Below are 14,666 nucleotides of genomic sequence, written 5' to 3' on the forward strand. Positions count from 1 at the left end.
CACCTGGGAGCCCGAGGAGAACATCCTGGACTCCCGCCTCATTGCCGCCTTCGAGCAGAAGTGAGTGCTCATCCCCCGCCCCGGGCTGGGGGGCTGCAGCAGGTTTGGCTTTGGGTGGGTGAGCGGGAAAGGGTGTCCAGGCTCTTCTTTTTTTAAACTTGTATGCTTCTGTTTCTCCCTTTGGGAGAAGTTTTAACTTCTTGACAAATTTGACTCCCTAAAGGGAACGAGAGCGTGAGCTGTACGGGCCCAAGAAGAGAGGACCTAAGCCTAAAACTTTTCTTCTGAAGGTAACTCTTATTTAAATAACATAGGCCTAGCCAAATGTCTCTTGAACCTCACTGGTGCGTGCCCTTGGGAGGACTGGACTTTCAAGTGACTTGTGCCTGCTGCCTGGCTCTGTGAACGTGGGGACAACCCGACAGGAAAGTGGGTGGGGGGCAGAGATGCAGAAGTGTGTGAGGGGAGTGCATGTGTGTGCAACGGGTGCCCCAGCAGGACAGTTGGTATGCGCGGATGTGTATGGTGAGGCTGCAGTCTCTTTTTCCAACATCCTCTCCCTCTTCATGGCCTTCTGCTGCCGCAGTGGAGAGCTAGCCTGCCCTGCTCCCTCTTCCTTCAGCTGCCTCTTCCATCCAGCCTCTCTGCCCTGCAACTTAGCAACACGCTGAGCAATCGGGCAGCTGTGGCGGGAGTCCTGCTGCCACTTGTGCTCCTCCGATCGTGTTTCAGGATGTAGGTGCTACACAAGAGTTTCATGAAGGGTTCATGTTTTGAGCTGTAAACTGCAGGCTTGTTTCGTTTTTTTGGGGGACGTGGGGATAAGGAAAAATGTTTCAACGCTGAGTAGGATAGCAAACAGCTCCCCTCTGATAGACCCAGTATCTCTGCAAGAAGGTGCCCTCCATATTTTTTACTGAATTTTTTTTTAATTAAGAAATCTGGTAGCTGTGTGACTGCTATGTGAGCTCTGTAGATTTCTTAGCTCACAGACAAAACTCACTTTGCTCCCCTCTTATGCCCGTCCATCTCCAGCTATCTCAATCTCAGACTTCAAATGAATGTAGAAACACAACACACCTTTGTACGATGAAGACAGGTGAGAGAGTTCACAGCTTCCCTGTTTTTGGACCAGTATAAAGCCCTGGAACAGCCAGGGCGCACCCTGTGGTAAGGTGTAACTATCACCAAGTCATCCTATGGCTTTGGGCAAGTCATTTAGCCTTTGTGCATGTTTCCCCATCTGTGAAACAGGTTAATACTTTCCTTTGCCTGACAGCGGTAGGCTCTTTACTTGAGTCAGCGGAGCACTTTAACTGTGTGAGCACCAGAAAGAGCAGTGAGGGGTAGGGTGTCGTGTCTCCTCTGCTTTAAGAGGACATAATGAAGCACGCAGAAGAAATGTGGGAACAGGTGTATTCTGATGCTCTGGGTAAAACCCAGGGGACTAGCAATCCTGAGAAAGTCCTGCTCATGGAACTGTCCTCCCTGCTTGCCTGTTTTTCGGCTAGCAGTTTTCTGTATCTGCAGACTGAGAGCTACAAACACAACTGATATGTACTACCCCTTACTCTTTATTCAGGGAAACTAGACTAGTTGGTTTTTCTCTTTCTGGCAGTCATGCATTAAATGAAACCCTTGTGTTTAGGTTTCCAACAATGCAGAGGAACGCTTAAAGGGAAACCACCAGCTTAAAATAGTTCTCTGCTTGAATTAAAAAATAGTGGTATTTGTAACACCTGACATTGTTCAGAGTGGCAGAGAAGTGTTTATGCTGTGCTTTTAACATTACTGTGTGTAATCAGTTTCTTTTCTTTTTGATTCTGAATGTGATACGGCAAAATCCGCTGCCAATTTTTCACTCATTTGAAAAACAAAAAACAACCCCCAAACTCAAAAATAAAACCTACTCATTCCTCCTCTTCTCTCCTTGCCCTTTAAACCCCCCTAAACTTGGAACCTGAATTATTCAACAGCATCCTTTGAATCACGTCCATGACACGTTTCTCTGGCACATCTTCCTTCTGCCAGCTTCTCAAACGCTACTGAAAACCCGTAGGTTTGCAGAGCTGGCTTGGTATTTTGTAGAAGATGGATTGTCATGGGGAGTGAGATGAACTCTCCTGAAGGCTGGTGCCATGTTGTGGGAGAGGCTGTCCGGGCAGAGCGCTGCCACTGCTGCTTAGTTTGCAGCTCTGGGAAGCAGAGCTGGTGAAAGCGCTTCAAGTTGCCATTTTTCTGTGACTTTAGATCGTACCCCAAAAATAACACCCCAGGCCCAGCAGCAAGAGGTAACCCTATCTCAGCTAGCCCTATCTGAACTTGTTTGAGCTCTGTTCAGGCAAACCACTAGCAATGCAACTGTGGCTAGAAACATGATTGAGACCAGTATGATAGCTTGTGTTGTATGCACCTCAGTCAATTCTTCTGACCTGCCAAAAATGCAGGTTTGACTTCTGCTTGCCGTGCAGCACCAGTGCCACTGCGGGAGGAGTGGGATTTGGTTCAGCCTTGCGCATTGCTCATAATGTTTTCAGTTCTTTCAGCTGCAGAATCTCTTGCCAGTGAGAATTTCAGAAGCAGGGGAAGAAATTTGACTCTTGCATCCCAGAGGGAGTGTTTGGAGTTGGCAGTGAGAACAATATTCTTTTTGATCTGTTAACTGAACAGATTAGGCCTGGATGCAATGACGTTTAAGCACGAGTCTGGCCTAGGACTGCTTTGGTAGACTAGTCTGCCCTCAACTCGGTGGCTTGCTATGATTTTTCATTTGTATTGGTGCTGAAACTTAGGCTTCTGAGTCTCCAGTAAGGCATTGAAATAAGTGGCCCCATACACTGCTCAGCCCCCGGCCTGTGTGGGTGTTTTAGTTTGCCGTTGGGGATAGGTTTATCCTGGGATTAGTTCTCCAAAGCTGCAGATAGGCACCCAGAGGGATTTGCAGAAAGCATTCCAACAGGTTAGTGGCCCACGCCTTTGGAAAACCTTTGAAAAGCTGCATCTTCAGCCACCTGCTGCCTTTGTAAACCAGCTCCTGTTGCTGAGAGCTGTCTAACGCTTGCCCTTTTGATCAGACTGCAAAGGGAAATTACAGTCCAGGCTTTGTAATATCGCTATCAAGATGGCCAGTGTTGAAAGTGACCCCTGCAAACTTCAGCTGCAAAGTTTTGAGCAGGAAATGGGTCTTTTATCTTCTGCATACTAGGGGCAAACTTTCCCGCAGCTGAGATCAAGCTTGGCAGGAGGTTGTAATTCTTGCAAGGCTGCTGGTATGCTGCGAGCTTTATGCTGAGTGTATGGGAAGCGGAGTCCTTGGTCTGAAGTGGGCAGCACTGTACATAAGGCTCTTACCTTGCTACTTAGGTGTCTGGCAGAAGTTGTCCTTGAGGACAGGCCCTTCAGGTGCAGGTCAGAATGGAAGCTGGTGCGAGGTTAGGAAGAGGCACAGTGCATACTACAGTGATCTTCCTCTTTTCCCCTGCTCAACTTGCTCTTCTTATTTTGCTTTTCCCTCGGCACTGCGCTGAGAGGAATGCAGAACTCGCCAGCTAATCTAATAGTCTAGCAAGTGCTATTAAGAGACAGAGCCCGATCTACAAGCTCAGTGGGTGGCTAGCGAAGACCCCAAGTTGGGGTGGCTGTAAATACTAAGATGAAAAGACTGGAGAAGGTTAATGGGGAGGAAGAAGTAACCGAGAACAGAGTAAGGGAGAGCCTTAGTGGGAGAGAGGGGGGGAAGAAGGGGCCGAGCAGCATGATGTTCTGTTGCTTTGCCCTTCCTTGAACTCTAAAGTTGGAGTTGGGTTTCTTTTGATCTCCTCCTTGTTCGTAAATTATCCCCAAGCGGTTTGAAAACAGACGGTTCCCCTTTGTAGCATTTTGTTCCCCATCCAGTAGGGAAACTTTAGTTTATGGCAGTGTTGCTTGGGAGAGCTGTGCTATGAACTGGCTTGCTGTTGCCTTGTCAGTTGGGAGACTGCAGAAGAGAAAGAGGGCGATAAAAAGGCAGAATGGCAGCCAAAAAGGGGAAAGAAGAGCTCTTGCAAATGCTGTTTGGAGCAAGGACTGTGGGAATGCAGGTGGAGAATAAAAGACAAAGCAGAACCAGTAATTTATGAGAGAGTAGCGCTACTATGGTACAGCAGCGCTACTGGAAATGACTTGATTTTGAAGTAATTAGCTAGAAATCCGTTGCCTTACAAGGTTTTTTTTTTTTAATTTTGTCTTTTTTTTTTCTTTCTTCCAAATTGCAGAGGTTTTGATACAAATCAGGTAAGAGAGGCTTTTCTAAGCACGTGTCCGTGTGCGTGCTTGTGTGCCTCAGTGCGTTAAGGGAATGAATGAACAAATATGCTTGCTGGGCCCCAAGGGACATTTATTCAGAAATAGTAGGGAACAGGGGAGATATACTCATTCCCAGGAGCAATGAAGGAAAGCTAAATAAAGGTGATACATATCCCAAAAGGGAAGGGGGAGGAAGGGAAGCAATCCTCGCAATTGCCTTGCTCTCGTGACAGAGCACTGCAGCAAGCCTCCAGAAGCTGCATCCTGATGTAGGCTGAGCTGTAAGCAGAGAATGAATTACTTTGTATACTTGCCGAGTACCTCTTCAGCGGTGAGCAAATCCTGCAGGTTAAAACAGCAAAACCCAGAGAGGTAGTTTCCGTTTGTAAAACTTCTAAGTAGCAAACTGTGGTGACACACCTGAAAGGGTTAAATAGGTTTGTTTTTCAAAGACCTCATGCTCGTGTGGCTTTTGAGTGTGATCAAGTAATGGATCCGTAGCAGGGAGAAGTGTGTCTCCAACAGATAAACTGAATGCTGAGTCTTTTCCAAACCAGAGGTAGCAAGTTACTTAATGTAAAGTTGAAAGCAGGATAGCCCAGAAAATGTGCTGTCCTCTGCAGGAAGAGGATCGAGTTTGTATAGCTGATGACTGAATAAACCTGATCCCGTGGTAGAAATACTGAGCTTTGCAAGTGAGAGGGCTGTGGGGGCTGGTCTTAGATAAAGCGTCTGATACTATTTTTCTTGAAACCTTACCTGGAAAAACAAGCTCAAGGTAAGCCGAATATTTGCATATTGCTCTTTGGATCTTGTGTTGAAGCTGGTCACTGGAGACAGCAGTGTAACACCTCGTGGGGACCATTGTGTCCCAGCTTACCCTCTCAGTAATCTGGCCAAAGAGATTAATGGTGCATGTAGTCTACCCAGGGACTACTGAAACTGGAATTTAATAAATGCAGAGAGCTTAAACATGAGTTAGAAACAGCTTCAGCCTTGAGGAAGTGCACCAGAAGTAACTGGAAATGCAGACACATAGCAAGTAAAGGAGACTTAGTGGTTCTGGCACGCTGGAAAAGTCCTAGCCATGGACCAGGGATCTGTGTTAGCTGCTGGGTAAGCACAAAACCAAGACAGGTCTCTGTCAAAACAGGACAGGAGCTGATTAATGTGCACAGGCTGACAAAGTAAAATGAGCAGGACTATGGAAGTGGTCAGGCAGTGACCATCCCAGCATTATCGCTTTTAATTTAATGTGGTTGATGGGAGGTTTTGCTGAGGAATTTTGGTGTGTGTATGAGGCAATTGTGGCTTGGGGGAGATGTCAGGGGAGGCCTGCTTTTTGCTTATGGATGATGAAACGCAGCGCTGTGCGTGGGTGGCAATTAGACCTGACTCTGAGCAGAGGGGCACAGAAGGGGCAGAACTCCGCACTCCAAGGCGTGATTACAGGTTAGGGAATAAATCTAGAAGACATGCGGTGTTGGCAGCAGGAGAGGCCCTGGAGGATACCTGCATCTGTCTGCTGAAGCTGTGGATCAAGGATTTTTACCTGTGCATCTGTAACCTCTACCTGGCTCCCTGTTCTGCGTTTTGGAGCGGGACTTTGTGTTGCACTTTCCTCTCTACTGAAACATGGTAAATAGGTGAGAAGCCCAAAGCACGAGAGCAGCAATGCTGGAAGGGATGGCTGTGATGGGGAAGGCCGGGGGGAGAAAGAAGAATAACATTGTTAATCCAGGCTGTGCTGGTATGTAATGTCAGAAAGCAAGCTGTATCTTGTCTGCTACCTGCTTCGGAGGGACCCTGAAGACAGGGAGCAAGCACGGCCCTAGATGTGCGTCTTTCTGTGCCTGTGACCTCCTGACAGGATCTGTCAGGTCTCTTTAAGTTGTGGGTCATTGGGATGGGAGGACGAGAGTTGATTTGTGCTGCAGGGAGTTTGTCTGGTGTTGCTGGTGCTGTGCTCCGTGCTGGTTGCTGGTGCTGTGTGGGATGCCTGGGGCAGGAACTGTGTTTAACTATTAATTTTCTGAATAGTATGGGGCATGGAGTAATGCCTGAGGCTGAGCAAAGAGAAGGTAGCTGGACATTGGGATGCTTCTTCCTACAGCAGGACCTGTTAGGGTTTGTCTGGGCTGGGGATGCTTCCTTCTAGCCAGGTGAAGCAGCCCTGTACAGCCCAGGGTTAATGTGGAGAGTGTCTATGCCTGCCTTGGCACTAATGTTACTCATCCCTGTTTCTTTGTCAGTTGGCTAATACAAAGCCTAGAGCCCCTGGTGCAGATGAGCCCTCAGTCTGTGTTTTCATGTAGAGCCAGGGAAGGAGGCCTAATCTTTGCAGTCCTTTTAAAGCCAGGATACAAGTAAGTACTGCAGGGCATGATCCAGCACTAGCCAGGGAGGAACAAAATGTCTTCACATCTCTGTTCCCTACTTGTTCAGGATCTTCTGCGCTTCCCATGAGAAGAAGAGGGGTACTGGATGACAGCAGAGTTCTGGGGATGTAGGGCCAGGGCTTTGAGTTTGTTGTGCAAGAGCTGGCCTGGGCCCCTCACTTAGATCTGTTAGATCCCTGCCTTTACACGCACACTTCTTTTTTTTTTCTCCAGGCATTGCTCTGGTAGGAGGCACAGCTTGCAGGGTGACAAAGGGGATGGTGTTGGAGTGCTTAAGCTCTTAGCTGGCAAGAAGCCATCCTACTCTTGGTGTGTGCTAGGGGGCAACAGGATGGAAAACTTGGGGAGGAAAAGCAGCTGTCTCTTTCTAGCACTGCAGTTCTTGTTGTGCCCACGAGATGGGGGAAGCTGCTCACTAAATGCGCAGTCAGCTGGGTGCTGGCCTGTCCCCTCTAGGCCTAGGTGGCTTCTGCCTGTGACCACTGCTGAGAGGGAGTAAGGAAGGGGGTTTGTTTGGGCAGGAAGTGGGGTGCGGGTGGGAGGCTGAGCTCTACAAGCAGCTGTGCTCTGACAAGGCGTGATGTAAGAAAATGCTCTGAGTTTCCATGCCCACAGGGTCTTCAAGTCATACTGTCTCAACTTACCAACAAAACTATTTTTCCTGCTGCCAGAAAGTGTTCCTGTCTCTGGTGCAGGTTTTGGCACTATCTGCAAAGCACCAGAAGAGCTTAAAAGTCTTGTTCCCCTGCCCTGGCTCTTGGGGAGGGCTGGCACCAAGCAGCTGAACCAGTGCTATTCCTGCTCTGTTTCATTAGTAGGTTTCAAACAAGTGTGGTGTTCAAAAGGACAAGGCAGTCTTTTCTTTGGAGATGCACTTTAAACTTGACTTGAATTCCAGCTGGCTGAGTCTCTAGCCTTAAACACTGGACTTTGCTTCCACAGTGGAGTAAGGATAAACAACTTGCTTGTGGTATCTAGTTAAAATTAAGCTTCAGATCTCTGCATTTCTTATGTTTAGCTCAGACAGCTCTGTCAGACCACCCTTGCCCACTTCCATCTGTTCCTTGAGACCCCTTTCTACCATGCTTTCCAGAGCAGATGAGCCTGGTTGTGGGAGAGGAAGAACAAACTGGATGCATTACTCTTCCTCTCCACCTTGTCTCATCCTCATTTCATAGAGGACCAGATAAAGTTCCCTGTCTTGAAACTAGTATGTAATTTCGGATGCTAACTCAATACCAACAGTCCCAGTGCTTAGGAGGATGCTTGGTTCTTTGTCTGACAGTGAAGGGTTGTGCCTGTTGGCTGATGATGACTGAGGGGGGCCATGGAAACCGTTAATTGTAACCCTGAAACATGGCTGGAGAGTGGCAGTTTCCTCCTGGGGGAAGCGCACGTCAACAGGGGCAGTGCCTAGGGAGTAATTAGCTGCCCAGAAAGGATGTAGAAGTGCCCCATGCTCGTATGGAGGCTGTGCCGTGGCTCTTAATAGTCTATAGGTGTATATGTGTGCTTGTCGTGAATGTGGGTATAAACGTGACATGGAATTCCTGGTAAGTGCTTGTGCTGAGGTGAGCGATGCCTGATTTGAACTTTGGCTGCACCTAGGCTGCCTCTCTGACCCTGGTTTTTTTTCCTCTCTCCCCACCACCGCAGGCTCGGGCCCAAGCGGAGGCCCTCCACATTGGGGATGTACACTTTTCTGTCAAGCCTGGTTCCAGCACCTCCTCTCCCAAGCTCCATTCCAGCGCCGCGGTGCACCGGCTCAAGAAAGACATCCGGCGATGCCATCGCATGTCCCGGCGCCCCCTGCCTCGTCCAGACCCCCAGAACAGCGGGAGCGTGGGTGGCGGGGCTGGCATCCGTCCTCCTGTCTCACCCTTCTCGGAGACCGTCCGCATCATCAATCGTAAGGTGAAACCCCGTGAGCCCAAGCGCAGCCGCATCATCCTCAACCTCAAAGTCATTGACAAAGGTGGGAAGACAGCCAATGGGGCTGGGGGCCTGGCTCGACCCAAGATCCCATCCCGAAACCGTGTCATTGGCAAGAGCAAAAAGTTCAGCGAGAGCGTCCTCCGCACCCAGATTCGCCACATGAAGTTCGGCACCTTTTCACTCTACAATAAGCCATCCGCTGCGCCTGCCCCCTCTCTGGAGGGCAAAGGGGAGGCCGAAGGCTCCCAGGCAGCCTCCTGTGGGCTCATTATGGGTTCCACCCCCTATGATGCCCCCAGCTCCAGCTCCTCTGGCTGCCCCTCCCCTGCCCCCCACTCTTCTTCCGACCCAGATGATTCCCCTCCAAAGTTGCTCCCTGAGACCCTCAGCCCAGCCATCCCCGACTGGCGTGAGTCAGAGGTCCTTAAAAAAACCCTGAGCCCGCTGCCACCAGCAAGCGTTCTCCCCCAGGAGGGTGCAGTGGGGGGCAGACGCCCTCCTTGTCCCTCTCCTCTTCTGACCCAGAGCAGGAGGCCGGCGACTGGCGTCCCGAGATGTCCCCTTGCTCTAATGTGGTGGTCACGGATGTCACCAGCAACCTCCTCACCGTCACCATCAAGGAGTTCTGCAATGCAGAGGATTTTGAGAAGGTGGCAGCGGGCAGCGGTGGTGGAGGGGGCAGCAAGTGAGCAGCCAGGTCCCCCCACTCCAGGGGCGTAGGGGGAGCTCTACCTGCGAGAAGTCGTGGTGCGAATGGCTGTCCTTAGTTCTCTCTTTTTCCCCTTGGCTGTCCCTCCGCCCTCACTGCCACCCTTCCTCCTCCTTTCCTCCTGCTCGCTCCCTCTTGCCTGGAGGCTGGAGCGTGTCAGTGGGGGGAAGCAGGGACACCCACCATTCCTGGGTGTCACTGTTGCTGGGAGGAGGCAGGGAGGGTCAAGGGGCTGGGGAGTGATTGTCCTTGAATGTGGTGTTGTCCAACGGGCAGTGGAGTCTTTGGGGATGAGGGATGGGTGAGCGTGTGTCTGTGTGCCTGTGGGGGTGGTGGGGAAGGTGCTCTTCATCCTCCTTCCCCTTCCATCTTTTACAAAAACTAAAGAGGAGCTCCAGACCTTTGAGGGGAGGATGTAAGAGGACTGGAGCCCTTGCCCACACCCCCCAAGCCTTCTCTCACAATGTGCATGCAGTCTCTTCCATGCCTGTGTTTCCCCCTTGCCATGACTCTGATCCTGCCATTCTTCCCCTTCTTGGCCTGTGGCCTGGATCTGCCCTCTCTTCTGCTGTCCTCGTGGCAGTGGCTGATCCGGATGCCCTCAGTGCAAGGGGGAGAGGGGCAGGTGAAGTGTCATGCCTGGAAGGTGCTTGAGACAAAGCTGGGGTGGTGGGGAGTGCCCCACGCACCATACACCCCATATTGGCTTCCCCTTTCCTTTGACTATTGGTGCTACCTTGGCAGTTGTATGGGTGCTTTCAGGTGGCTTGGTCCCTCTTCTCCTGCATCTTCCAACTTGCTCAGCTTTGCAGGGGGAAGGGAAGAAAAAGGGAGTCTGCTTCTGGCCCAGATCTTCCTCCTGGTGTTCATCACTTGCACTTGCTTGGGGGAGGAGGCATGAAATGACCTTCCCTGGCCTTTCTGTGGTGGAGGTGGCAGCGGGCCATGCATCCTTCCTTCAGTCTGGGGGAAGAGACACTGGCAGCGTGATGCTGGCCCAGTCAGGTGAGGCTGGTCTCCTGCCTTGCGTAGGCTTCCCCTGACCCTTTTTGCTTCCTCAGCTCCCACAGAAGGGATGGATGGATGGATGCTAAGGCGGGTCATTTGGTCTTCCTGCTTCCTTTTGTCTCTCCTGCCCTCCCTTCCCTGTGGTGGATGGCCTGGAAGAGGGTTCCCCTCTATCTTTTCAGCATCTGAAACCGTCCTTACAATTGTCAACCAAAGGTGCTAATAAGAAATACCTGTCTCTCTCACATCGTATGTGTGTGTACTGGATCTTTTCCCCCAGAGCTCCTGTGAGCTGATCTAGAAATTACTTCTCTTCACGGCAGCAAGCAGGAGCGAGCAAGACCACAGCTTGCCATTCTATACCTACAGCTCCTTCTTTTCCTGACCATCCCTGTTCCCATTCAAAATAAGCTCTCTCTTTCACCTGCCATTTCTGGCTTGCTACATTTTGGTATGGGTCCTAAGCTCCATGGTGAGATGTCATTCCTTTGCTCTCCCTTCTCCCCCTACTCGCATCCTGTAGGGGCAGGGAAAAGAGGTGCTGATCAATCAGTGGGAGAGCCTCACCCTCTCAGCCGTGTCCCCCGTATTCGGGCTAGGGCAGAGGGGTGTCACTTGTACATAACATGCTGCAGAGGTGACAAGGGTGGAAAAAAAATTCCCTGCACCGGGGCTCACCTACTTACCTGCCCTGGGCGGGCGAACACAAGTGGAATTGGCCCCTCTGGTGCTTCCACACGAGGATGCTTGGGAGCTGCTGGCTCCGAGGAGTGCTCTCGTGTGGAGTAGTGATTTTGTGGTTACAGTGGTCTGAGGGTAGAAGGGAGGCGGTTTGTGGGAGAGAGGCAGTATTTGTCTGCCTGAGGCGTTGTCAGGGCGGTAGAGGGATAGACCAGCTTCTGACCTTAATTAGGGCTTTTGTGCCCAGAGCTTGTCTTCTCCCTGCTTCCAGCGCCTGGGTTGGTGTAATAAAATCTTTGCTGCCCTCCTCACAAGCCTTGCCTCGCAGCAGGTGGAATTCAAACCTATGAGGCATGGTGAATTCACACCAGTTGCAGCTGGGTGTCTGCACAGACAGTCTGAGGGGGATTCCAGGTGCTGTTAGCACCACCCTTTGCACACCTCTTTTTCTTTCCTTGGTTAAAAAGCTTAGTGGACTCTTTGGGGATGCAGTTGCATTCACAGCTGAAGCTGGGGGCAGGGAGAAAGAGACTTCCCCAATCTATTCATCAAGCTAAGGCTTCCTAAAACTTGTTGGACTTGTGTGCGTGTCTATATTAATACCTGCCTGTATTTTTTGTGTCTTTGGTTTTTTTGCATCTTTCCTGTGCCTGGCACACCTGGGGATCCCTTATTTCAGCATAGCCTATCCATTTTGACTGCAGCTACAAAGATGAGCAGTTTGTAGGCATAGGGAAATTGCAAGGAGATTCTTCTCTTTTTTCCCCCCTTCTCAACAAGGATTATTCTGAGGCTGCAAGATAAGAGGAGCTTATTTATGGGGTGGATGCAAACTGGCCAGTCACTTTAGGTTGTTAAGTTACTGTTTGGTGTGTATGTGGTGATGTGTTTTGTTTCGTGGTATTGAGGTTCTGGAAAAAAAAAAAGTAAATTGAAGCATTTAAGTGGGAGATAAAAGGGAACTTTAATAGGAAACTCTTGATGTGTTTTGGCCAAGATGTATTCACTTGGCAGAATTCTTTTCCCCAGTGTCTCTTGTATGGTGTTCTTTGGGGGCAGGGGGCAGGAATTGTTTAATTGAAGGGTTTTTGCCTTTCTCCAGAGTTACAAGCAAGGGGACTGTCTGTGAAGAGCAAAACAGTGGGTCGTTGTAGGGATACTCCGTGAGGACCTTCTTCCTGTGGTGAGGACATGAGGGGACTTGTTGTGGCAGAGGAACTCGTGCAGTAGATCCTCTTTGTGGAGGAAGAAAGGAGTATGATCCGGCTTGCAGACACAGCTCGACTGCTTGTGTGACAAATCTCTTCCTGGGTGGGTCACCAGGTGGGAACCTAAACTTCTGGATCCGAAATTAGGATCCTGTGCTGTTTTCAGTTAGAGGTCTGCTAACTTGGATGCAGCAGCAGCCTCAAGTTCCCTCAGGTGGACAAGCCACTTGAGGCTGACTAACCTACCCTCGTATTTACGTGGGTTATGCTCCTCCTTCTGAATTTTTGCCCTTACTCCTTAATGGAGATGGGAAGGAAGATCTATCCATGCTCTTTGAAAAGGGCGTGGGATTGAGGGAGGGGTTTATTTGAAAGTATCCCCTTCCCTTCCCCGTAACCCCTAAGAAAAAAAAATACAAAACAGGGAGATATTCTCTGTGTCTGTGCCATGTTTGTTCTCTTGTTGTCGTGTTTTTAGAGGAGATTTTATGATGGAGTGGAAAAAGTGAAATGATTAGTTTTGCATAAAAAAAAGAAAAGTTTAAAAAAAATTTATACAGGGAGAGAGCGAGAGAGAGAGAGAGTTTAAAAATTAATAATAAATGCAGTGATTGCACAAACTGTAGTGGTATTAGATGGTCCTTAGAGAAAAGAGTATTTTGTAGTATCGAAGCATGTGTGTCTGGGAAGGTGTTTGACTTGCTTGAACTGGAGGGAAAGGCATTCTGGGACTAAGCAGCGATCTCTGAGCTGAAAAGGCAAGTTGCATGTTGGAGGAACCCTGTCTACAAACCCTTCCCGTCCTTGCCTCCCAAGTGTTGGAGTGAGTTCCCTTCCCTCCCATACCTCTCCTGTGAGCTAAGGTGGAGTCTCCAAGTGGTTTTCTGGCCGAGCGGCCCTCACAAATGGCCGGTCACGTTCTGCCATGACGTGGATTGAGCCACCAACATGGAAACAGTTGACTTACTTTGCATGCACAGCAAGCTGCTAAGATTTGGGGTTGGCATGTACCTTTCCTGCCAAGTCGCTGTCTCTTCTATTTTCCCTCCCCCATATCCAAGCAGGATTAAACATGGTGGGCTTATCTCCTGGGAAGCAGATGTGCCTCCCCTCCATAAGGTCTCTTGGCTTCTTCCAGCATGAGGTGGGGAATGGCATTTTTCCATATAGGATTCACCACATCAGGACAGAGAACCAAGTCCCATCTGTATGTAGTCCAGCATCCCATCTCTGACAGTAGTCAGATCTTAGAGGCAGATGGGAGAGCTGCCTTGTGTGCTGTGACGGTGTTGTCAAGTGAGGCATACCCTCATCTTGGGGCCAGCAAATGCTGGAGGTTTTGAAGTGAGCAGGGGAGAGAACACCCCAATGGGACTGTGCTCAAGTAGGGCTGCCGCCTTCTGCTCTGGCTTCCTGCGGGGTGGTGGGGAAGAGTTCCCCGAATGTTTCTTAAAAGCAAGGAGGCCGCTCCTGCGTGCTGGCTTCCCCATCCAAGATGTCTGTGCTGGAGGGAGTGACTGCAGGGAAGAGGGAAGCCTCCAGATGTTGGTGTCGGACCAGAAGGTGGCAGGCAGGGAATGCTAGGACAGCTTTTCTTATCTGGACTTCTCTGGTGCCCTTGGCTTTCCAGTGGCAGGTGGTGGATGTCTCGATGCCTCCGATAGCCTGGGCTGCTCTTGGGGACTTCTCCCCTCTCTGCCCATTGAGCTCTGTTAGTGCTTCCCACGGCCTTCAGCTTGGAGCAGCAGCCTCCTGTCTCATGCTCTTTTCTCCTTGCTGAGCAGAGCCGGACTGGGGAGGTGTGAAACTAATGAGATACAAGCTCCTTTTGGGATGGAAAATGGAAAAACAGAGTGTGGCGAGCAGGCCCAGATGTGGTGAGCCACTACTTAATTTCTGTTTTCAGAAGAGAAAGGGAGCATTTCTCTGCATCTCCCCTTACCAAAGTTCCCAGGGAGATTTTATGAAATAAACAAAACAAAAAAAACCTATCCTGCTCTTTACCAGGTAGGAGCTGTCTCTGAGATGAGTCTTCCTAGGGATTTCATTCCCTTTCCCAGCCCCTCTTTGTGGAGGAGGCTTCGGCAGCTCCCAGTGTTTGGAGATGATCACCTTCCTGGGGACCTCTTGCCAGAAAGAGGTTGCCATGCTGAATGGTGGTGTCCCGAGTCTCCCACTTCTGCCCACCCCAGGTCGTGGCATTAGTGGGGCTGCTCAGGAGCAGGTCCTTCTTCCTAGGGAGGTGTAACAAACCTGGAGTGCGTGTCTGGCTAAGTGCTTACTTTTCCCCTTGCCTCCTTCCCCACCTTCTGACAAGACCTTTTCCTCCTTGCCTGGCGCATCCTTTTACTCCAATGTTGCTTGCTTTTGCTGCATTTTTCAATCGCCCAATAATCGTGCAAAAGCTGGGATCTTATTTACTTTTTATATATAAATATAAAG

At 50.0% G+C, this 14,666-nt stretch overlaps 1 protein-coding gene across 1 annotated transcript; it reads left to right on the forward strand.

The window, feature by feature from the left end:
• Window positions 1-4: 4 nt before the first annotated feature.
• LOC104463155 (chromobox protein homolog 6-like) lies at window positions 5-9,334 on the forward strand (the record flags this gene model as incomplete). Its single annotated transcript, XM_010075373.1, is given in 4 exon segments — window positions 5-60; window positions 224-290; window positions 8,340-9,045; window positions 9,048-9,334. Coding segments are annotated over 4 exon segments (1,116 nt in total), but the record flags the coding sequence as incomplete, so codon positions are not given.
• Window positions 9,335-14,666: the final 5,332 nt, after the last annotated feature.

The sequence above is a fragment of the Pterocles gutturalis genome, unplaced genomic scaffold, assembly GCF_000699245.1.
Source record: "Pterocles gutturalis isolate BGI_N339 unplaced genomic scaffold, ASM69924v1 scaffold22082, whole genome shotgun sequence".
Lineage (NCBI taxonomy): Eukaryota > Metazoa > Chordata > Aves > Pterocliformes > Pteroclidae > Pterocles > Pterocles gutturalis.